At 35.2% G+C, this 26,038-nt stretch overlaps 1 protein-coding gene across 3 annotated transcripts in view; it reads left to right on the plus strand.

Annotated features, from left to right (window-relative positions):
* The window catches only part of TAF4B (TATA-box binding protein associated factor 4b), a 198,555-nt gene that overhangs the window by 62,838 nt on the left and 109,679 nt on the right, over window positions 1-26,038 (plus strand). For 2 of the 3 annotated variants that reach the window (XR_464742.3, XM_007487580.3), the window contains exons 4-7: window positions 4,379-4,540; window positions 4,661-4,783; window positions 8,228-8,317; window positions 14,541-15,281. Coding sequence is in view for 2 of the 3 variants with exons in the window: in XM_007487580.3 (XP_007487642.1) it covers window positions 4,379-4,540; window positions 4,661-4,783; window positions 8,228-8,317; window positions 14,541-15,281 (1,116 nt within the window). In the remaining variant the exon portion in view is untranslated. The remainder of the gene's footprint in view (window positions 1-4,378; window positions 4,541-4,660; window positions 4,784-8,227; window positions 8,318-14,540; window positions 15,282-26,038) is intronic. The other variant, XM_007487581.3, reaches the window with a different exon arrangement.

Genomic DNA, 26,038 nt, shown 5'->3' on the forward strand with positions numbered 1-26,038 from the left:
TACTATCCTTGTAACTTTCCGAACTAAAGTGTCTCTCTGTGACCACCACTCTTTCTTATGTATACTGTGTATCTTATTAGAATGTAAGTTATTAAAGGCAAAAACTATCTTTGCTTTTGTATTTGTATCCTAAGAACTTAGCTCTACAGTGCTTGGCCTATAATAAGTGCTTAATAAATTATTTACTATTGACACACTAAAATCTTATTTTTCTTGATAGCTTTTGTAAATGACTTTACTTTTTTGAATTAATGAAGTCATTCATTCCCCTTTTCTTTACCCAACTAGAAGTTTTTTATAACAGGATAAAAAAAGATCAAACAAAAGGAGTTTAAGTAAGCAAAACCTTTTATTATATCAAGGATGTCTGAAAATATTTCATGTCTGTAATCTTTTACCTATACAAAGGAAAGAAGGTAGATTTTTTTCCCATCTCTTAATCCAAGCTTGGTCATGATAATTATACAGTATTTAGTTTCATTTTTTTTTTATTGTATCTCAACAGACTTAAAGAGTGTAATGCCATCTTCTTATATTGATTCCTAATCGCCTACCCATCTTTCCATGCCTTTTTTTTTTAAACTTTTTACCCATCTGTCTTAGAATTGATACTGAGTATTGATGCCAAGGCAGAAAAGTGGTAAGGGCTAGGCATTTGGGATTAAGTGACTTGCCCAGGATCACACAGATAGGAAGCATCCGAGTTGGACCCAGGAACTCTTCTCTCTAAGCCTGGTTTTCTGTCCATTGTGCTACCTAGCTGCCCCTGTTCCTGTATGTGTCTTTAAAAAAAACAAACCTAAATTAATTGATAAGTTCTTCATGCTTCTTTAAGATTGTTTTTTTAAACCCTTAGCTTCTGAGAAGAATGGGTAAGGAGTAGGCTATGGGGGTTAAGTGACTTGCCCAGGGTCACCTAGATAGAAACTATTGGAGACCATATTTGAACCCAGTACTTTCCATCTCTAGGCCTGGCTCTTAATCCAAGGAGCCAGCTAGCTGTCTTTTTAAGATTCTCCTCTACCAACCAGGAGTACACTGTGGTATAATCGGACGCAATGGACTTCTCCATTAGTGGCGGTGTAATGTCCCTGAACAATCTGCAGGGATCTAGGAGAAAAAACACTATTCATAAGCAGAGGACAAACTATGGGAGTGGAAACACCGAGGAAAAGCAACTGCCTGACTACAGCGGTTGAGGTGTGACAAGGAAATCACTTTAAAAGACTGATATATATTAATTTAAGGTCGCCAAGGAATTCAGCTATGTAATTCCTAAATGAAAACTCAAGTCAGCAGTCAATCTTTTATGGAGTTTAATTACAATAGGAGGAAGAAAGGAATTAGAGATAGAGAGAGAGAAAAAGGGAGAGAAGGGAATAGGGCTTAAATACCCCTTCTGTTTAGGCTGGGCCTAAAGGCCCAAGCCCTTAGATAGCTGGGGCAAAGAAAAGAGATCAGTCCCTATTACTCACGTGACCAAAATGGAGAAACAGTCTTAGAGGCCCCCACCTTCAGCTTCCTTCAGAGCAAGCTTCTCAGAGCACACACCAACCACACCGACCAACTTCTCAACCCCCACCTCGAGTCTTCAGACCCCCCTATCCTTAAGGAAACCATCCAAGTTCCCTCCCCTCAGTCCTCACATCTACCAATCACGTGTCCATCAATTTCCCTGTGCCAATGGAGGCTCTAGCTTAACCCAGGACCGCCCAGAGGTCTGACTTTGCACATGTCTGTTGAAGGTCATATTTTCAAATAATTAAATCTTTGATCCTTTGCTACAGCCCTTTCTAAATCCTGTTAACCTGAGTAGGGTAGAGATTGGAATAATTAAATTTTGATCTATGCTGCAGCCCTTCCTCAATCCTGTTAGGACTGAGTAGGGTGGAGATTGATTCCAAGTATCTCCATTGTATCAATTCTAAAACCAATCATGACTCAAAGAAATTCCTGTTCTATGCTTAAGCATAGGTCAAAGTCCTTTCCATTGTTCAGCAAAAGGTTTCTGTCCTAAAGTAATCTTGAGAAGGGAAGGAAAAGGAAACTCTCATGCCAATGGGGTTCACATTCCAATAGTCAAGACCCACTATCAATAGGAAATTTTTCAAGTATGAAATTTCCCAATGGTGAAATTTCCAACATTTATAAGTCTAAGAAATTTTGAGGTTTACAGAGGGGACATGACAGAGGAGAGACTCTAAACGAACACTCTAATGCAAATATTAACAACATGGCAATGGGTTCAAATCAAGAACACATGTGGAATCACACGTCGGCTAAGGGGGGTGGGAGGGAGGAAAAGTAAATGATCATTGTCTTTAATGAATAATGCTTGGAAATGATCAAATAAAATATTATAAAATTAAAAAAAAAAGATTCTCCTCTACCCCTTTCTTTCTCATCAGAATTGTTTTCTTTTGTGTCTTTACATTTCATTATTGAGTTCTCTCTCTCTCCTTGGTTACCTTTCCTTGTAGAATTTTAAATCTTGGGATAATTGGATTATAAGAGGCCATTTAGTCCAACCTTTCATTTTATAGATGAGGCCACTAAAGCATAAAGATAGCAGAGAGGGGGCAGCTGGGTAGCTCAGTGGATTGAGAGCCAGGCCTAGAGATGGGATGTCCTAGGTTCAAATCTGGCCTCAGACACTTCCCAACTGTGTGATCCTGGGAAAGTCACTTAACCCCCATTGCCTAGCCCTTACCACTCTTCTGCTTTGGAGCCAATACACAGTATTGATACCAAGATGGAAGGTAAGGGTTTAAAAAAAAAAAGATAGGAGAGAGAGGTTTAAGTTACTTGTCCAAAATGTTTTTTGGTTATAGAGCCAATGCTCTTTCCCAATGTAGCATTTTGCTTATGTTCTCTCCAGATTTTGTGAGTTGCCTAACTATGCCCAGGATTCTTTTATCTGGCTTTTATCTGATAGAGCTGGATTCAGAGACAGGAAGGACATGGATGTAAGTTCTACCTTTCGCATGTACTAATCTGTGACTCTGGGCAAGTCTCAAAGGTGGCAGATGGGCACTAGTAGAGATATTATCCCACTGCAGTGAAATCATGACTAGATCAAAAGTAAAAATTATGAATAATATTAAGACATATAGTGTTCAGTCACAGCAGTTTAAAAAATTTCTGTCATTTCTACTCAAGCAACTAGTTTCTCCTTGTTCGTGAGATTAAGGTCTAGGATTATGATTCCTTTTATCTTTGGAAACAAACACACTAACACCTAGGAATAGGACAACATCAAGACAACCTAGGGGATTATTTGGTAGCTATTCTTTTGGCAGTGAAAGAGCTCATCTTGATACCAAGATAATTAAAAGTTCCCTTATGTTATAAGGTTCCTAACTTTTTGTTGTCATGGACTCCTTTGAAAGTCTTGTAAAGAGCCTATGAACCCCTCCTCAGAAAACTATTTTTATAAGGCACAAAATAAAATACATAGGCTTAAAAAAATAAACCAAGTTTATTGAAATGCAGTCATCAAAATATTTAAAAATGAAACAAGTTAATGGGCCCAAGTGTTAAGAGCCGCTAATAATATAAAAACACAGCAAAAGAGCTATAAGGTGAAGGCTCATATTAGGGGACTTTTTAATTATTTGTCTATGATAGTCTTTCAAAAATAGGGTCCTTTCTTCCAGTCTTTCTCACATGTATGTAGTTTATGTTCTAGTTTTCTTTTATGTAGCTAAGAATAAAAAGAAATTTGAATAAATATTTTCCATGTATATATACATTGAAATTTCTTGATTGTTTTAGAATGAAATTTCCTTGAGGAGCATATTGTAATAAATCTGAAATCCTGAGATATCTTTAGAAATGTAGTTTTAATAATCAAATTAGAACTTCATGCCTTTTTTCCATATGTTACAAGTGCTCAACTTGGATATTTCTGCATATAGTAAGCCTTTATAAAAGCTGATCTTTTTCTTTTCATAAATTGATGATAGTGTTTTTCTCTTAATGGGGGATATGTTTTTAAAAAATGCTACCTAACATCAGTGTTTTTATATATTTCCTTTGTCCTGTAGATGGTGCTAGAATAATGTCTCATGTCAGTCAAAGGGGGAAAAAAACCACTTCAGTATGAAACCAAGTGAATGACATGGTTGAAATGTTGCTTTTGTGTACTTAATTAAGAAGTCTGTGTGAGAAACAGCTAATAAATTATAGCATAATCATTGTTTTTATACTAAAAAAAAGGCAGTATTATTTTTGTTGTAAGATTTGTCAAGAATGACTTACAGCTTTTGATAGCAATGATAGCATTCTAGTTGCAGGAGAGGGTAGAGATAACCATTTCATATCATAGAAGAGTAATAATACTGGTGCTAAAATGTAACATATTGTTTTGTCATTTCAGTCTGTGGCTGCACCAGCCAATGTTGTCACAGTTACTCCAGTAAAACCATTAAATAACGTAACTCCTCTGAAGCCTTCAATCATCAGAACACCAGCAGCCCCTTCCCAAGAGAGCACCCGGAAGGTTGAGGCTCCTGCAGCAGGACATACTAGTATCTCTGTGGTAATACTTTTTTTACTTTATAATTTCTGAAGTAGTTTTCATTGAATTCTGTAATCTGTTACATAAAGATGAAGGTCTGACACTGGTTGCAATGTTTTATCCTTTTTTCCTTATAACTAGGAAATGCTAGAGAATGTGACAAAATGCAAAAACTTTCTTGCAATGTTAATTAAACTAGCGTGTGGTGGATCTCAGTCCCCAGAAATGGGCCAGAATGTGAAGAAGCTTGTGGAAAATCTATTGGTAAGTTATTTTTAACAAACCCTGCAAACCCTAAAACAAGAATAACTGCCCCCCACTATATTGTGGTTCACTTATTGAGGCTTCACTGCCTTGTGGGTTTAAAAAAAATACATATCTAATTCTGTATCATGGAGTTTTTGCTTTATTACTGGATTTTGCAGCTGAATACCGTACTGTTGTATAAATGGAGATTTTGAACCCTAGACTTCATTTCCCAGAAGTCCTTGGCATTTCCCAGAATTCCCTATAATCTCTCCTGAGTCTCCATGGTGTTGAGATCACCATTGGTATTTAACTGGCAGCAACGCCTCCCACGCTCTCTTTTCTTCCTTTGCAATGTTGTAGCAAGTATAGTGGCAAACTGAGTGTGGGGATTTTAAATGGGCTAATTGGCCATGGGCACCTGGTTTTTATTTTGTATCTTCTTTATTCCTTGATTTCTAATGATGCTTAATAAACCTCATAAAAGAGAATATTTTTATTATTGGAGAAATAATTTAATTTTTACACTGTACTCAATGGGAATGCAGTATGCCACTACCTCTTATGCAAGTTTACTAACATGAAATTGTACATGGCACACTATTGGCTGAAAGGCAACCAAACATAGCTGCATTCTGTATCCTGGGTGCTGATTGGCTCAGTGTTTATAAGAATGTGGCAAAGGTTAATAATAGTGTGGGAAAGGTTTATAGGAGAGTGGGAAGGGTTTATAAAGCCTTAAAAAAAATATATATATAAATAATAAAGTAAATATAATGCTGCTACTTTGTGGATTTTCCCCTATTGCAAGGGTCTCTAGAACATAACTCCCATGATAGGTGAGGGATCACTGTTGATTGATTGATTGATTGATTTATGATTATGACTTAATGATGTCAAATACCCATGAAAGATTAATAGGAATAAGGAAGCTGTTTAATCATTTAGAGCCTTCTGTAATTATAGTTTGGGTCTTTAAAATCTTGTAAATTTTTTTTAAACCCTCACCTTCTGTCTTAGAATCAGTAACGTGTATTGGTTCCAAGGCAGAAGAGTGGTAATTAATGGCTAGGCAATGGAGGTTAAGTGACTTGTTGAGGGTCCCATAGCTAGGAGAAGTGCCTGAGGCCAAATTTGAACCTAGGATTTCCTGTTTCTAGGCCTGGCTCTCAATCCACTGAGCTACCCAGATGCTCCTGTAATTTCTTTTTTTAAAAAAGGTCCAAGAACAAATAGTTTGTATTGTCATTTATCCTAAAGGAAAATATCTCTGTATTGTTCTTAATATTGGCCTTACCAAATATGTTTGATGATTTAGAACAGTGGTTTCAAACAAAAGAAATGTCCCTGCAGGCCTGCATATTAACTTATAAAAACACAAATTAACATTACCTATGTTGTATTATCTTAAAAATTTTTTTTTTGTTACATATTTTCTAATTACATTTTAATGTTGTTTTGGTCCCATAGGGGTTTGCTAGCCATTACTAGTTTGACACCTCTGTCTGAAAAGCAGTATTTATTTTCCATATACATCTACAGGTTTTTCATTTTAGGATTATAACCCTATATTTTATTTGATTTTATTTGATTTCTTTCATTTATTTATTTATTCATTCATTCATTCATTCGTTCGTTCATCTGTTTATTTATTTATTTGTTTATTCATTCATTCATTCATTTATTTATTTATTTTTAAGCCCTTACCTTCCATCTTGGGAGTCAGTACTGTGTATTGGCTCCAAGGCAGAAGAGTGGTAAGGGCAAGGCAATGGGGGTCAAGTGACTTGCCCAGGGTCACACAGCTGGGAAGTGTCCCAGGTCAGATTTGAATTCAGAACCTCCTGTCTCTAGGCCTGACTCTCAATCCACTGAGCCACCCAGCTGCCCCCAACCATGTATTTTAAACATTACCTAGCACAGTTCCTGGTAAATATTAGGTACTTAATGAATTAATTGATATTATTTGGATTTGAGATCTAGACCTGCAAGTTCTTCATTTACCTAGGCAGCTTTTGGGTCAGAGGATAGAATGTTGGATCTTAAATCAGGAAAACCTAAGTTCAAATCCAGACTCAGACACACTGTACATTCATGTGTATTTGAATATACACATAAAAAGCAACACAGTAAAAGCCACTCATGAAAGATCTGTTTTCTAGGTTTATATTTTACATTATTTGTACAATGAATGTATATGGGTATTGTAAATGTCTTAATCCTTAAAAATGATCTGTGATTTAGTAGCTTTGATACTCTTTCCACCACTACAGATGACAACTCCTCCAAATGTTAGTAGATAATCATCAGAAGTCTTTATAACAAAAAAATTGATCCTTTGGGGCCAGCATTCTGGTAAATGAATCTTTTCAGACCAGTTAGTCTGGTCCTCAAATGGTAGTTAACCCTCTGTCCTTTATTCTTTCCAAGACTTTCTAGCTTGATGTAGGACTTTGTGCTCTACCTTTAAGAATACAGCATCATGCTATGAAATAAGGCATTGGAATTCGAGAGTAGGGCATTTGTAATATAGAATACCATTCTTTGCCTTTATTATTAATATTTTAATTAATTTTAGACTGTTACTAACAAAATACATTTACAATGGAATCCAGGGGCAGCTAGGTGTCTCAGTGAATAGAGGGCCAGACCTACAGATAGAAAGTCCTGGGTTCAAATGTGATCTCAGATATTTTCTAGATATGTGACCCTGGGAAGTCACTTAACCCCAATTGCCCTAACCCTTACTGCCTTTCTTACTTTCTTTTTCTGCATCAGAACCAGCACTTAATATTGATTCTAAGATGGAAGGTAAGGTCCCTAAATAAATGAGTGAATGATCATATAAACAAATAAAATGAAAACCAATTTTTCTTTTTGGAGACAAATATTAAACTGTTTGAGATTTTGAAATATACATTGGTGCTAAATATTTTGTGGGATTTGCTTTTAAGGAGGGACCGACTGAGTGACTTTCTTGAGAAGGAATATAGAAAGGAAGTCAATTGATGGCATTGGAAACCTACCATAATCTTGCTCCCGTCTATCTACCTTTCTAGATTTATTTTATGTTAGTGTTGTTCTTGTAACCTGTGTGACAGCAAAACAGTATATACTAACAATTTCCTCTGATTACATATTCCAAATGATTCTTTAGTCAGAGTCTTTATGTATGTTATTTGTGTATTCCATGTTTTGAATGTATTTCTTAAGCTTATGTCAGGTACTCCTATACTTTTAAATAATATTTTCTAGTTCTTAACCATCTTCCACCATGATACCTTGTATTTAATTATGTGTATATTCCCTTAATAGAGTATAAGCTTAAATGCAAGGACTGAACTGTTTTTGTCTTGTCCCCCCTTGGACCTAGGAGAGTGCCTTGCACATAGTGGTCACTTAATAAGTGTTTGAATTAATTAAAAAATGTAAACACAAAAGATCTTATTCTTTTCTTCTTAGGATGCAAAAATAGAACCAGAGGAGTTTACCAAAAAATTGTATATTGAGCTCAAGTCTTCACCTCAACCACATCTTGTCCCTTTTCTAAAGGTAAGGTGCTTTGGGGAGGAGGGAAGGGAAAGAGTGGATTGGGAGACAGCTATATAATAATAATTTTTTTATCTGATAAGATAATTATTGGGGGAACATTATTAAGTTGAATTTTAAGAACTAGAGCATAAATTTCTTCTTGTTTTTTAGCTTATTAAATTAGAAAAAATTGCCTTAATGCATTTGAAAAATGATTTAAGCTGTTATAGTTTGCCTTTTTCCTTTCCTGTAGGTCTTGCATTTAAAATTTTGCATGAGAAATAATGTTTTAGACTTGTGTAGTATATAGCTCATTCCATTTTATGTTGGATAGGAACCTTGATCAGGAAGGTGTGTAGTTTTAGAGACAATCCTCTTCCAGATGCCTCTGCCCTCAGTGATTACTCAGGTTATTTACCTGACTCATGCCTTGTTTGCTACCAAACTTGCTTGTGATCTGTTTTTAGCACTGATTCAAGACAGGAGGTTTTTTCAGGATGTGCCCCAAATACTGGGCTCCTCTTGTTCACCCTGTCCTATTCTCCTGGATTTATTTTTTTGTTAATTTCTTTAACATGCCTCATAGATCTTGCTTTTCTTCTGAAAGGTAGATGATAAGTCATATTTCAGTCTTTTCTCTTCAAAAACTTAGGCCTTATTGGCAAAAGTAAGAAAGGAGTGACTCATTAGGTACATTATGGATGAAATAGCTTATTCTTTACCCGTTTCCCTTTATTGGTAACACTAAAATTCTTTTGAAAGCTTTCAAAGGTTTGTTATATGTATGACCTGCTGCTAGCCAGGTAATGAGAGAAACAATATGTAACAACCTTTTTAGGATGTGTATAACACACTCCCAAAACACATACCAAAAAATCCTTTAACATGTCACCAGACATTCATCAGTAAACTGGTATATACAACAAAATAGTATTATTATACTTCACTGTGATCACTTTGTATCTACACACAATTAAAGAGAGAAAAAAATTTAAAAAAATCAACCAAAAAAATCCAAGATGGCTACCTAGACCATGTGTCAGGGGATTTAAAAGATTTAAATGTCTCTTAGAGTTCAGCCAGAGTCTCAGGATTCCATTGCCCCCACCTCTGGAATGTTCCAACTGCTGAGGGAAAAATGGAATCTTCCCAGCCTCTAACTGTCTTTTGGCTTTCTCACTGCTATATACCTACACTAAAGCCTATTTTCCTAAGTTCTCTCCTATCCAGGCTTAGCCAAAACTGTTACAATGGAAATTTAGGGAAAAGGGGGAAAGGTTTGTAGGAAGGGAGAACACACAATTAAATAAGTTTCTTAACAAGGAGGGAATGATGGGGAAAGAAAAGGGATAAGGGACCAGCTTACTATTAGCCCCAGATACTTAACTCACTATAGTTATTTTCTAAGCTTAACCTTGTCTAAACTAAACTAAACTAAACTAAACTAAACTAAACTAAACTAAAGTTAACTAAGGATAAGTCCAAACAGATTCTCACACAGAATTCTTGGTGGGTCAGGCAGCAGAAACAGAAATTGTAGAGTCCTTAGAAGCTCCAGGGAAGGGAGAAATCTTTTCCAAAATCACTCTGTCCACCAGAATGAGTGGGGAACTTCTCAATCTTGTCTTGATGTTATTCTAAGGCAGGCAGCTTGAAAGATGGGTTAGTCCAGGGAGAGTCCCAGAGTCACACCTTTGGTCTTGACCTCCAGCTTCAGACTCACAATTGAAAAACTGTTCTTCCAACAGCTTAGAATTTTGACCCAGCCAGCTCTCATACAGAATCCAGGCTTGTCAATCATTCCTTGCTATCTACTTTGCACCTTCCCATGTTATACTAGTTAGGGCAGCTAGGTGCTATAGTAAATAGAATGTTAGACTTGGGGTCAGAGAAACCGGAGTTCAAATCTTGCCTTCAGATCTACTGGTGAGGCCCTGGGAAAGTCACTTAGATGCTCTGGGCCTCAGTTTATTTTCCTTTGTAAAACTGAGATATCAACTTTACAGAGTTGTAAACATCAAATGAGATGTTTGTAAAGTACTTCACTATCCCTAAAGCACTATAGTTAGCTCTTATTATTTGAAGATATGTTCTGTGAAAGAGGGAAGATGATGATAATCATGATTAGTTTGAAGCAATAATTGGTAGCATTGGAAAGTCAAGTCTATCAGGTGGGTTGATAAATCCCTAGAGTTCTTTAAACAAAGAAAGGGAGTGGTTTTGAAAGGGAGGGAGTCATCAGTTATCCAACTCTAGGAAGTATCCATTGGATTTACATTGTCAGGAGTCTCCAACCTCCAATTATTCCTAATTCTTCTTTTGTCCTCACTTATTCATCCCTCTGCCTTTTCTGCTTTGGAATCTTTGCCCAGGAAACAGGAGCCAGTACCATTATCTTGGAGCTGGAGGATTTACCACTCTTATAGCTGAGCAGGAAAGGAACAAAGAGTAAATTTCTGATCTCAGCATGGAGAGGACCTAGGGATTATATTCCTGACATCTTAGTTAAGGTGTTTTGGGAATTAACTTGGGAATCTCACCATTATCCAGAACATTTGTTATCCAGAACTTATTTTTTTTCAAGTTCTAAACAACTGATCTTAAAATAAGTTTTTTGAGTGCACACTTCCCACTATAAATTTGGGACTGCCTCTGTGAAGGTCAGTCCTTTAATCTTATTTCCTTTTATTTGACTTGTAGGTTTAGGAATTCATAATACAGTTGTAGATCATCAATTTTTTAGTAAATCATGAAGGAACTTTCTCAAACTGGTTTGTCATTTTTTGGATGACCTGTTGTAATGATTAGGGGAAAAGTGTAGAGGAATAACACCTGATTTGTAGACATAATTTAAAAGCTATACTAACCTGTGGCAATCAGATATTTAATTGGTGAGTGTTGCCCTTTTTGTAGATGAAATTGGAAGTTAAAGATTTTTTTAAAAATTTAAGTTTATTTTTTAGAGGTTAATATAAAAATAACAAGTTTTAGGATGGCTAGGGTTATAATGACAGTACAATTATATTTTATGGTATTGTTGAGTTCTATAGGAATTAAGTACACAGGAAGGCCTACTGTGAAAGATAGAATTAAAGTGCTTTATCTGGAAAGATGGAAGTCAAGAGCATTAACTTCTTGATTGTGTTCTGTAAAATCCTCACAGAAGGTTGAGGAAATATAAATTTGTTCATTAGATGTTGGAATAACGGACTGAGGAGGTGTATTCTTTGAAACTTGAATTAAATAACTCTAGGTCAATTTTTTAAAATTACCACTTCATAGAATAGTTAATACATTTATGAGACTTAGCTCAGGATGTGTCAGTGGCAGAAGTAGTGTAATTTCACTGCAGAAGGCCAGCGCAAATGAATTTACTTCAGTTCAACAAAGAAAGCACAAACTTTGAGCCAGACAGCTGTACCTAGGTGCAAGGACAAAAACTTAATGGCCTTTGTTCTCTAGGAACTTGGTTAGATATGTCACAGGAAAGTTAAAATATTTTAATGTTTTAATAATTTTAATATTTAATGACTTTTAATGTTGACTTGAAAGAGTCATGTTCTCTTTTATCATCCTTTCAGAATTTCTTTGACAAAAGAATACTGTACTATATGGGTTGTGACTCTCTCACCTTGTATAGCAGCTTTGAGTTTCCTATAAATGTGATGCTTTGGTAGTGTGACTGAAGGATAGTTTAGGAATCATTCCAGGATTTAGACATTCAAATTGATCTAGTCTTTCTCAGAGTAGCTTATATCCTCTATATCTCTTCTCCTGAGGCTTCCTTTAATTATTAAGATTAGAACTCAAACTATTTTTGGAATTGTGAGGATCATTCATTTGAAATATTCCCAATATTAGAAAATTTTCATGCTGTGGGGATGGATTGGATTTTTTTCATAACCTAAAAACTCGTTTCTAACTGTTTGGAAACAGATGGATAATGGAGGTGATAAGCTCTGTGATTGCAAAAGTATGACTATAAAGTAATGGCACTGTTTCTTTTAAGTTTTCTTAAAAACTGGTTGTCAAAAGTAGTTCATAAATGTGTGAGTCAATGGCCATATTAGAAGTTGGGAATTAGACTTTAGTAAGTGGTAGCACTTCTATTAAAGAAAATTACCTCTGTGCTATCAATCTATGGAAAGGAAAAAATGATCATTCTAATAAGTTTTGTGATCTAGATAGATCTAATGGAAGAAAGTTTTATAGGTATTGGTAACTAAGATATCAGTTTAAAGGTTTTACATTTGTCCTTTTCACGCTTGTGGTCAAAATTTATTTTTAAATACTTATAATTTTCATAGAGTTTAAATTGTGCTTTTTAAAAAAACATTTTGAAATTTTGGACAAAAATTGTATTTTACCTCTCAGTTTATTTAGGCTAGGTATAATTAGTTACCAGTAAGAATTTCCTTTTGCATTTTGCGTTTTTGTCATTCCTCTTTAAAACTGTTACTGCTATAACCAAATTTCCTAATAATTACTGACTATTGGTGGTTTGTATATAGGATATCAGAAATAAAAGTTTATCTAGAGGGCTATTTGATAATGTTTAAGATTATTTAACTTTCACTGTACTTTTTTTTTTCTTAATGAAAGAAATGAGATTTTAAAATCTCTTAACACTTGAATAACTGGCTTCATGATATATGCCTTAGCTTTTCTTATTTCTCTTAGTGCTATTAACTTTTTTTTTAAACCCTTACCTTTTGTTTTGGAACCAATACTAAGAGTTGGTTCCAAGACCAATGAGGGAAAGGGTTATGCACTTGTAGTTAAGTGAATTGCCCTGGATCACACAGCTAGAAAGTATCTGAGGCCACTTTTGAAACTAAGTCCTCCTGTCTCTAGAGCTTGGTTCTCTATCCACTGAGTCACCCAACTGCCCCTAGTGTTACTAACTTCCAATAATAAATGTTTTAGGTCATTTGGGGTTTATGAATCTTTGTTGACTTAAAGAGAAAATCCTTTTATGTCTTGTATTTCCCCCAACATTGTCTCTTACCCTTTTAAGCAAAGTACATTTGACTGTGCTTAGGACATTTTTCTTACTTTTGTCTTCCTTAAAATTTTTTTTTCTATTACTTCAGTCAGGTATGATTGCTTACTCTTCATTTAGAATGAAGAAAGAAAGAAGTCAGTTAGCAATTCATACTTTATCCCTACAATGGAAAAATGAAAATAGTCTCTACTGGTATAACCTAGAAATAGTTTTAAACTTCTCTTCTGGCAGTAAAATTTCATTTTTTTATTGCACCCATCAGCTTTTCTCTCTTATAAAAAATCTTATTGATATCTTTTTTTTTTAACAACACCAAAGTTTTTCCCAGTATTCATCCATTTCCCCTCCCTCAGGGAGTCATTCCACATAACAAATAATTGGTTTTTATCTCTTGATGCAACAACTGAAAAGACTTCATTTCAGCTTTTACTTTCCAAAAAGAAGATGAAACCATTTAGTAATGATCATCTGACTTAGTATTTCTTTCTCTATTTTCATTTCACTTCCTAGATTTCAATTTTTAAATTCATGAATAGTGGTCATTTATTTAGGCCCCCAGGATAGATATGATTCATAGATAGCAGTGGCCCCTAAAGTTTTAAATTAGTGTTATATATTTTAGATTTAACTTTGATCCAAAGTATAGTTCAATATTTGCATATGTCAAAATAATTTTTCATTGTGTTTTTAAAAAGCATTAATTTCTCATAATTCTTAGACTTATATTCTAGGATTGACATGGTGTTTTTAACTAGCATTCCACTATTGAATAAGTGAATAAATTTGATGATATAAAATAATTTTGTTGATAATATATTTGCCAATGTTGAGTATGTGATAGGTTTTGTGAGACAGTTAGGTTGCACAGTGGATAGAACATGTAGAGTCAGTAATACCTGAATTCAAATCAAGTGTCAGATACTATCTGTGTATTCCTGGGCAAGTCACTTAATAGCTCTCTGCCTCAGTTTTCCTCATTATGTAAAATAGGGATAATAATAGCACCTACCTCCCAGGATTGTTGGTGAGATCAAATGAAACAATAATTGTAAAGTACTTATAGCTCAGTGTCTCGCACATATATTATATTTATTATCATTTTATTGGGGTTTTCAGAAATGGGAGAAAACAGGAGTCTGTAGGATAAATAATAGTCCATAAATGCTATTTGCAATGTTTTTTTAAATTGCTTGATTGTTTGGTTCCTAGTGATTTAGTATTGAATTTTTCCATTTCTAGAAAAGTGTGACTGCCTTAAGACAGCTAATGCCCAACTCCCAGAGCTTCATTGAGCAGTGTGTTCAGCAAACTCCTCCCCAAGTCGTCATTCCTACGTGTGCCACAGCCACTCATCCCCCTCCTGTCGTGACCACAGCTATTTCCTCACTCCACACGGAAAAGGCTCTCCTTGTTTCTGCAGCACCAACAGCCAGTCCTGTCTCCATTCAGACTGCCAGTCCGGTGGCTGGCCCTGGAGGAGGAGTTGTTCCCCTTCGCTCTGGAAGTCCTGTTACTCGAGCTGGAGGACCCACAGTCGGAGCTGTTGCTGTTCATCCCATAAATCCAGCTTCTGTTCCAGGGGCCGTGACTAGCAAAGCTGTCACGCTCCATTCTGTAAGTTCAACCACCAGTTCAGTGGGAATAACAGCTGGAACTGTCTTCCTTCAACCTGCAAAGCCTCTTGTGACCTGTGGTGCTACTACAGTAGCAACTGTCTCACTCCAGCCTGAAAAAGCCCTTGTCCCTGGGGCAGCAGTAACGCTGTCACTTCCACCATCGAAACCCACTGTGACTTCTGGAGAAGTTTTGGGGCCATCTATTTCTCTTCCACCTTCAAAGCCAGTTGTGAATTCTGGAGTAGCCACATCTGCCTCTGTAAAGCCTCTCATTGGGCCTCCTATTCATATCAAACTTACACAACCTGGCTCCTTCCTTTCACAACCAGCCAATACTCCACAAACTCTGAAAGTCAAACAGTTAGTGAGTAACTTTTTCCCCCTTCTAACATAGTCATATTAATTTGGGGGAATTAAGTCCAATGACTTTATTTTATGTTACATTTGGTAGATGTAGAGGTTTCAGGGAAATAAAAGGGTTAGGGAAAAAAGGGCCATTTGCTCATTTGTTTAAAATTAGTAGTCTTAATAATCCTTTGCTTATTTTACTAGTTGAAAGTTGTGAGGATGAGAATGTTGCTCTAGATTTTATCTGCAAGGGAATTTAGGAGCATTTACTTGGAGGCAGCCAGTTAGGGAGTTGATAGAGCTCTGGGCCTAGAGTCAGGAAAATCTGAGTTCAAATCCAACCTCTGTTACTTACTAGCTCTTTATAAGTTTGGGCAAGTCACTTAACCTTGTTTTGCCTCAGTTTCCTAATCTTTAAAATGGGGAAAATGCCTATCTCCCTGGGTTGTTGTGAAGATCAAATTGTTAGTGCTTATTAGCTATTAGCACAGTGCCTGGCACATAGTAAGTGCTATGTAAATGTGAACTGTTATTATTATTAAGAAACTATATACTATAGGCATATGGGTAAAAAGTTCCAGGTGGCAATATATAAGCAGTGGTGCTCTTGTATAGTTAGTCATTAAAAGCAGTTAAAATTTTTATGGTGCTCTATACTTTACAGAATGTTTTTGCCATAGAAATCATAATGTAGATGAGGAAACAGATTCAGAGATTGATTTAGTTATTATTGTAATACCGTTAAATTTCATGTTGTTTGATTCAGAATGTCTTTTTTCTACCATACATTACATATTCCCTTAGACCCTAATACAGTTCTAATTTTGGGATTGTATATTTTTAGTGACATCCTACAGACATTTAAATGCCTATTCTATGGCAAGCTCTATAATAGAGATAGCTCCTACATCAAGGGGTTTAGCCCAGTCAGGGATATAAGATGTGCAAAAAACCCCTAGTCCAAAATGGGGAACAGACAGAGGAAGAAAAGAAGCTGGGTGTGGGATGGGCTAAGGAGAGGAGAGAGTCATACTAAGTATTTGAAAGTGAACAAGACAATGCTACTTTTTGGATGCAGGTAGAGAGATTCTATAATTCCCGTTAATACTTCAGAGCTGTCTAGTGTATATTAACTATCCTTTCTTGTTTTTAAAGCCATGGACAAGTATGTTAATCTTCTACAAACCTCTTTTAGATTCTATCACTCCCTTGAATATGAATAACATTCATGGTATAGCCCTGGAAAGGCCCAAGTTTAATTCCACAAATATCATTGGATATAAGGGTTCCTATGGAATAATTATCCTGAAGAGATAAATATATATGATAAAATTGTTCCAATGTAGGTGGCCCAGCCTGACTAGAAATGATACTGTTATATGCCCTTTATGGTTCATATGCAGACTTGTGTATTTTGTGTGTCTTTTGGTCATGCTTCTTTAGAAAGAAAAAAAAAATTCTGACAATGCATTGGCTTTTCTTGGTATATTTTAAGAATAATTGTAACCAAGAAAGAACATTGTGTCTAGTTAAATGGTGGAAAGTTTCCCCAATTCTTTCTATTCTCTTCCACCATTCTTTAAAGGAATGTAAAATATGTTAGTTTTTCTGAGGGTTGCCTGTTTTTTTGTCTTGCCTTTGTTTCAATTTAGTTAACAGATTTGATTTTAGTATTCATGCCTAGCTATTTAAAACAGATTGAATATAGCAAAGGCTGCTGTAGCTAAATACTGGCTAGTGGAGAGGTATTATAATCTGGTTTCCAACAGAGTTACCTGAGGCATAGAATGCCATAAACTATTTTGTGTGGTAATGCCCCACAGAGAGGCGTTTAGTACTCACAGAGCTGGAAGATTTTATCAAATAAAATCATTTTTTGATGATTTAAATGAGCATTACTCAAGTTAAGAAATGAATAATTAAAATGTATCATGGCTGAGTTTGTAGTAGAATACAGTTTCATTTAATCTTGAGTCTAAGTAAAGGGGTAAACATTCTAGTAGAAGGACAAGTAGTTTTGTTGAAACACTTCTGAGAAAGTATTTTAATACAGGTGAAAAAGAATATAGCAGGTGTTCCCTAAAAAATTTAATGCCTAAGTCTGGCTTGTAGTCTTCTCCTTTGTATTCTGTATTTTGACAGTAGTACCCTGGGATGTACCATAATAGAAAGCAAGGTTTTGTCAGGTTCACTTCAACAAATCTTGTCAACTATGTATAAGGTATTTTGCTAGGTACCAAGGATACAAAGTGAAAAATGAACATAATCTTTGGCCTAAATTAATTTAGAATCGCATGTGGTATATGAAATTTTGGTGAGTTGGAGAACTCTTCAATTGAGAATATTGGTGGAAGAGGGTAAAAAGTAGTCAAGATTTTATGGAAGAGTTGACATTTAAACTTAGCCTGAAAGGAAGAGAAAAATTTTAACAGATGGAGTTGAGATGGGAATACATAGGGAATGATTTGTTTCAGTGTATAGAGATGTGAGATAGAGTTCAGGACTGGGAAATACATAGCAATCTGATTTGATCAGAATGTTGGTTTTCAGGAAAGTGAGTGAAATTTGAAAAAAGTCTTGAAAGAACTAGAACTAGATTGCGGAGAGCTTTAAATGTCTTTCTGGGGAGTTGAAATTTTATCCTTTTGTCATTGGAGAGACAAATATTCTGAGTAGATGAATGATGTAGTCAGATAAATACCCTGTCAGGATTATCTTAGAATCTGTGTGAAGAATGGATTAGAATGGAGCAGAATGGTGGCTGGGCAATCAGTTAGGATATTAGGAAAGAGATAATTAGTTTCCAAACTAGATTAGTTGCTAGCGTTAAGATTAAAATTTTGGATGCCAGTGGGACAAAGAAAGATTGGGATGTGTTTCAAAATATCTTAAGTTTCTTTTAATAATCTATTACCGGTTGGTTATCTTTGAATTTATTTAAATTTTTTTGAACTCACTTAGGTTTTTCGGTTGTACCACTACTTGAAATGTTAAATCTCAAGTTATACTCTCTGAGTTAAAGGAAAAAAATAGTACTTTTTATTTGTGCTATAATTAGTTATTTTTTATTTTAAAGGGTAGCCACCAAGGAGTATACCAGTCTTTACTTTTAACATTGCCTACCATTTATGATATTAGAAACTTTGACCATATTACCCCTCACTTATCATCCTTCCACAGTGAAATTTTTTTTACCTAATTTTTTTAGTCTTTCCTCATATTTTCATTTCTGCATTCCCTTGATTATCATTTTGGTTATTCTTTTCTGGGCCTACTCTAGCTCTGTTTATTTCTGCATTGAAGTACATTGACCAAGAACTTCATGGAATAAAGGTACCATGGCTTTGTTCAAGGTAATGTTTTCTGATGACATCTAATAGTATAGAGCTTATTATTGTGAGAACTGGTTTTATTTCTTTGTAGAGTGTACCATTCTCTTATATCGTTTCATAGTTAAATTTATTTATGCCTTGAAAGAACAAATTACTGTTAGTACTTAAATTATTCATAAGTATAAAGATTGGTGACCCAAAACCTTTTCTGAGGCCAAAATAGGACACGGTCTTTATCAGAGTTATAAAATCAGTGCTTTTAAAATGCAGCATGATCTAGTGGCTAAGAAGACCTGGGTTCAGATTCTATTTCTGGCACATGTACAAGATATGTTACTATAAGCAGGTCACTTATCCTCTTTGTTAATTGCCACGGACCCTTCCCTAAGTCTGAAGTTATAGATGATTTGTAGGTCTGCATTGGTGGAGAGTTACCACACAGATGAATTCACAGATCCAGACCACCCACCATAAGATGACAGTTCAGTACTTCACTCTCCAATTTTGCCCACATGGGCATTTTCCTTACCAGAATAGTTCATATACCCTGCTGTGACCTGATAGATAATCCTAGAAAATTGTCGTGCCAAAAATATTTAGCCCTATGACTAATCTAGTGTGTTGAGCTTTAGAAAGCATTAGAAACAAATGATAGACCAATTTTTGTAATGAATACAGATATAAAAAATCCCAAAGTACTGACAATACAATGGTCCATTTCAAAATTCTTTATGACCAAGCAGGATTTATGCCAGGTTTGTTTAGACCTGAGCTGGGAGAAACCTCAGATGCCAAGTAGTACAACCCCCCCCTACTTCACATGTGAGGAAGCTGAAGCCCAGAAAGGTTAGGTGATGTTAAAACAGGTGATAAATGGCAGAGGGATTTGGGTCTAGGCCTTCTGATACCAGAGTCAATGCTTTTTCTGTTGGACCATGGTTTTGTTTCCATAGAGATATGGTTCATGATAACATGGCTGATAGAGCTATAGAATAGGAACAAATAAATTTTTCCTTGCCATAATAATTTACTTGAATCCAAGTTTAAGCATTTGTGAAGTGGAAAAACATTTAGAAGCATTTCCACCAAAAATTTGAAAATGACCAGGTATCCATTTTTTACTACTTCCACACCTACATATATCGGTCAAATATCAGCTACATCTAGGCACTCTGGATACAGAGACAAAATGAAACAGTCCTTGCTCTTAAGAAGTTTACATTCTACTGAGGGTATAATTAAACAAGTAACTAGATAAAACTTACCTGATAATTCCAGAAGGCGAGAGAAAGCATTCACAATAATGGAAATCATTTAGGCTTCTATAGGAGATGACATCTGACCTGAACCTCGAAAAAAATAAGGAATTCAGAGAGGCAAGGGATAGAGCTCCTTGACATGAAAAAACTGTGCAAAAGCATGGAGGTGTAAGATCATCTACCATATTTGGGGAAAAGGATTTAGGCCCCTTTGTCTCGAATATAGATTCAAGGAAGGGGAACAGTATCTTGTCTATCTAAAAAGACAAGAGCCATATTGTGAAAATCTTTATATACTAAGTTGAGGCACTTGTATTTTTTCCTAGATGTAATAGGGAAACACTTTGAGAATTAGTGTGACATGGTCAACCTTGTGCTTTATGAAGATTATTTTGGTAGCTGTAGGAAAAATGTATTGGAGAGGAGGGGATAAACTGTAAGCTAGAGAACAAATTAGTATCTTATTTGAATAGGTAAGCACAAATCTGGCCTCAGACACTTCGTAGCTGTGTGACCCTGAGCAAGTCACTTAACTTCCATTGCCTAGCCCTTACCACTCGTCTGTCTTGGAACCAATACATAGTTTTGATTCTAAGATGGAAGGTAAGGGTTAAAAAAAAAAAGTTAGACAAGAAGATGGGACCTGGGAGGGGCCCTGAACAGAGGTAGTGACCATGTGAGGAAGAGATGTAGAGGGTAGAAATAATTTAGGTTTAGCAACTTATTAGAGATGAGTATTAGAGGAGAGGGAAGAGTAGAGATGATTGAGTTGGGGAATGTGTGTGTCTGAGGGCAATGGTGGTTTTAATAGAGACAAATTTTGAAGATAGATTTAAAGGGAGGATGACAATGAGTTCTCATGATTTTTCTTTTTTGGATATGTTTAGATGCCTATGAGGCATTCAGTAAGTTGCTGAATTTGTAGTATGGTTGTGGGATTTAATTTGATTTAGGATTGGAAATCCTAACAGTTATAAGAAAAGAAAAAAAATTGTAGGGAGCTACAATGAAAATTAAAAGGCAAATATTATTCATAGCTTTTACTATATTATAATTAGAAAACAACAACAACAAAAACCCCCACTGTTTCAACTTTATCCCTGAAAATAGATCAGTTCGACAGCATAAAAGAAACCTACCAAAATTAATCATCATATTCTGAAGGTCATGAAACTATCACATTTCCAGTGAAAAAGATTTAAATACTTGGGTATTAACTTTTCTAGACATACAAAGACAATTAATTATAAACTCTGAATTTGGAGTGAGAGGACCAGGGTTGAAATTATTCTGACTTTTAAACTAACTATGATCTCAGCCAAGTCTCTTAACTTCTCTGTTTCTCTCTCATGTGGATTTAAAGAACATTGGATTTGGTGTCTTGAAGCTCTTTCCAAATCTAAATCTGAGGAGTCCTAGAGCCTTGTGGGATTCAGGTGTCCTTTCTAGAACTAATCAAATGCCCTACCATTGTAACAGTGAGGTTTGTAGTTTGACTAGTACTTGCACATTTCACCCTTGAGTGCCTTTGAACTTAATAGATAAAAGTAGGTGAATATTATGTGGGAATTCTTGGCAATTTCCCCCGTGCCTGGAAGTTTCCTTTTGACTATAGGAAATGATCATTTTCTTCTAAGTGAGTAAAAGATGAATTGTAACTTCACATAGTTCCTTTTTACCTGTAAATTTTCTTTAATTTGTATTTTTGATAACCCCTGGATTAATTGGCTTATCATTCATAAGCTTTTTTAAAAAATAGATTTTTCATTGATATCTTTTGTTTTTATATCAACTAGATTCTTCTACCCCAGTTTTGAAGCTTTTAAAGAAAAAAAATCTCCACACTTTTGCATTGCAGGCTTAAAACCCAAGATTTTTCATAGTTAACATAAGCAATTACCTGACTTTTTCAGGTGAAGGGAAGACTTTTCCCTTTTACTGGGCGTACCTTATCAATTATTTGAGAATTAAGTTTTCTTGTATTTAGTATTCACAATCTAGCACAGTATGAATTGAAACTGATTTTTCACCTGTGTCTGGTAAAGAAATGCTTGAGGATATATAAAACCGCAAAATTAGCTTAAAAACAGATACTTTTAGTTCATCTTTTTAAAATTAGTTCTATCCCAAATATCAATTTCCATATCCCTCTCTCTTGTTTTTTTTCGCAAGTGAATTGCTGGTCAACTGGCTTAATGAGTGATTAATGGTATTATGCAAAATATTGCTATTTTGGATCACCTTATACTTATCTTAAAAAGTGTCATGAGTTTGATGCATTATTGTGGTTTTTAATCAGTACTGAACAGAAATTGTATTGAATTGATATTTTAAATAGTTCAGAAATCCAAAATTAAAAACAAAATTAATGAAAATAAACACATTTTCCTTTCCTCACACTCCCAGCCCCTTTGAATGAAACAAAAATTTGTAACAAATATGCATAATGAAACAAAACAAAATCCTGAATTAGCCAAGTCAGAAAAAATTGTTTTATTTTATCCCCTGAATCTATTACCTGTCAAGAAGTGTGGATAGCATGATTTCATCTTTAATCTTCTGGAATCATGATAGGTTATTACTGTGTTGATCAGAATTCTTATTCTTTCAAAGTTGTAAGAATATTTTTAAATATACATTTCAGCAATCACTGCTGCTAAAACCAAAAACAACGTTTTGCCTCTATCTATATTTTTCTCCCTTCCCCAGTCTGGACCATTATGGAGCAGAAGAAATATTTTCTCCAAAAAAAATTCCATTTTCTTTGTTTGGATTTTAGGCAGCTGTTTTTAGCAAACTCAATCATTAAAGTTTTCCTGAAATTTTAAGCTGAGCCTTTGTTATGGACTTTCTTGAAGGATCTCTGGTTAATTGGAACATCTTCAGCATATGAGTAGAACTCAGCTTTTAATGAACTCTTTCTTTCCAGATAAAGTTGAAATAATAGGGGAAAAATCTTCAGTTTGAAATGATGTTCATTAAATACTTTGTATTTTTACTTTTCCAATTATAATAGCTATTTAATTTAGTTACTCATAAGCAGAATATTCAGGTTTCAGATTATGCTGTCAACATGTCTGTTTCTTGTTATTCTTATTTCTTTCCTTTTAGGTACTTCTTAGGGATAATCGAAAGAGAGGTTCACTTTGTTCTTGTTATCAATTTTAAGGAAAGGTTTGTAAGTAAGAAGCAGGGTAGGAATTAGCTGAAAGTACTGGCTAAAGTTAGGTTTTGGATAATTTCTGGATTTTCATTACCCATGGCATTTCTGGATTTGTGTGATTATTCATGGATTTTAATTATTCATTCAGTTTTTGAGTGGATGTAATGAAGAGCTACATAGAAACACATCTCTGGGTGTTGAATAAACATGAGATAATGATTTACGAATGATTCTTTGATCTACTAGGAATTTGGTTCTTTGTTTAGTGAACTAGCCATGCATGTATGTCAGATAGTAGAATTTCATAGAGCTTATGGATAAAGCTTTTAGGTAATCGTTAGCAACCACAACTACATGTGGTATGAATCCACTCTACAACCTTTTTGATCAGTGGTCATCCAGCTTTTGCTTTAAGACTAGAGCCTTTCTGCTTTGGACCAGATTAAATTCTTTAGAAGTTTTCCCTTATAGACTGTTTCCTTATAATTTCTCCCAAAATTTCTCTATTGTTCCTAGTTCTGTCCACTGGGACTAAGTACAAGATATGTAATGGTTCCTTCTAACAATTCTTGAGGTATTTTTATAAAATGATTATGTTCCACCTTAATTTTTTTATCTGATATTTCCTACTGCCCTCATCTAAATCTCATATGGAGGGGAACCCAGGAATAGTTGCATACAAGGTAGTTGTACCTAGAGTGCAACATTGGATTAGGATGAGGGATACTTAAAAATTACTTCTCATAAATATGAATGAAAATACACTTTAAAGAAAATCCCTATACCTTCCATCTTAGAATCAGTACTATAAAGGCAGAACAGTGGTAAAGGCTAAGTAATGAGGTCAAGTGACCTGCCTAAGGGTCACACAGCTAGGAAGTATCTGAGGCCAGATTTGAACCCAGGACCTTCTATCTGTGTGCCTGGCATTCAATCCACTGATCCACCTAGCTGTCCCCTATACTTATTAAATAGTTATTATGTCAGACATTGTATGACAAATATTTTGTGAAATCCTTAGTTAAATATATATACTTGTATTGTTGAGCATGTAGTTACTAAAAGCATCTTGTGGATAGTAATAGAATACTTTTTTATAACTGTTTTAAGGAAAGGTATGTAAAGATTTGAAATATTTAAGTTCTCAGATGTATTGTGTATTCTCTTTGTGCAACTGGGTGAATTTTCTTGAATGGACTACAGTTTGCATTTCTAAAGCATACTAAGATAAATAGTATCTTGACAATTATCAAAGACTCAAGTGGCAGGGTGCTGATTCTTTGGTAGAATAGTTTCCTTACTAGGAATTCCCTCTAGTGATGAAATCACTGGTCCAGTCTAAAATAAGAAACAAAAACTAACCTTGGTTTTAATACAGTTTCTTTGAAAGAATATAACAGTATATTATAATGTAATATTCATTTATTAAGTGCCTACTATATGTCAGACATTGTGCTGAGTGGTTAGGATACAAATAAGAAGAGAAGATCCCTTTGAGGGGGAAGCTGAAACACAAGGAGACTGAAAGGAGTAGGGAGAGAAGGGGCTAGGCATCGGGGCATGATGTTAGTAGAGTCAACCCAAAGAGCACAGCTTATGGGAAATAGAAATTGCTGGGCTTCTGATCTCTCCTTTGGGAGGAATTTTTTTGCATTGTCTTGTAGCTCTCCAATTAGAATGACTCCAGATTTTGAGGGTATTGGTGAGATATGAGTACTAAATCGAAGGAATCTCTTTGGTGATGAGTTTCTTGATGACAGGCTTTTTCTTGGGATGCGAGGGTGAAAGGAGAGAGTGTGAACCCTAGTATAAACTCTAATTCACCATCTTACAGTATTTATTTTGATTGGCAATCATGTAGGGCATATTATACCAATTGGCTTGGTTAAATTAAGGAACATGTGGCCCAAGTTTCCTCCCTTCCTTCCATGCACACTGGAAATACAGTATCTAATCATGGGCCCTTTTCCACTACTGATCAGCAGAGAAGCTTTAACCTGCTGTTTTTTCCAGCCTGAAATGGCTTGTCCCTCCTCAGGCATTTGGTTGCTCTTTACCATATTGGTGGCAGACTTGGTGTGGATACCTGATTAATTGTGGCTCAGGTCTTCTACAGGAGTGACCTGAAGCCTCAGCCTTCCTTAACAGCAGCAGAAAGTTGCTTGATAGGTTTGCGATCAGGTCCAGCTTACCTAAAGTTTCTAAGTCATTTAGTTTAACTATATGATAGTTTTCCATCTACAGCTTTCTGTTAAATTTTTGCAGATATTTCAGAGGTATCATGAAGAAAGTTTCAAAAAGTAAAATGACTTAATGCTAAGGTAAATGAAGCATAGACCTCTTGAAACAACAATTACAATGATTACTGGCCTTCAATGGTTATGGCAGTGACCTTAAACTGTATTACAATTTCCTTTATAGTGGTGATGTTTATGAACTTTGGTAGTTGCAGTAAGAGTTAAAAATGACATGGTTGTGACTAGTTATTATGAAGGACAAGTCATGAAAATTCTATAATTAATGGAAAACTCTAAGTTTAATTTTTGCTCTCATTTAAACCGTTAGTTCATCTTTTATTAAAATGAGAAGCATATAATTATAGAATCAATTTTATCGTTTAGGTGAGGAATTACATCCCATCTTCTGTATAGGTATGTGTGTATATATATGTGTGTGTGTGTGTGTGTATGTGTGTGTTCTGTTTTAACCTTAAATATTGATCGTATTAGGCATTGTTTTTTACATGGAAAATGAGATAAAAAAAAACAACTGGCCAAATGTCTTTGAGATCCACCCTTGAAAGTTGAAAGCTGACCCTGAAACTTAAATTTAGTGTAAACAATTCTAGTTCAGTTATTGGAGGTAGTACAGGATGGGGTGTAGATTATTCATATCTTTCAGAACCTTGGAACTCTTAAACAGCTTAATTTTGCTAGAAACAAATGTAACTGATACGACTTTCTTGTTATGTCAAGGTGATAGTGTATTTGAAATTTTAGGAGCAGAGTGTGCTGTTAAA

Source organism: Monodelphis domestica, chromosome 3 (genome assembly GCF_027887165.1).
Source record: "Monodelphis domestica isolate mMonDom1 chromosome 3, mMonDom1.pri, whole genome shotgun sequence".
Classification (NCBI taxonomy): domain Eukaryota; kingdom Metazoa; phylum Chordata; class Mammalia; order Didelphimorphia; family Didelphidae; genus Monodelphis; species Monodelphis domestica.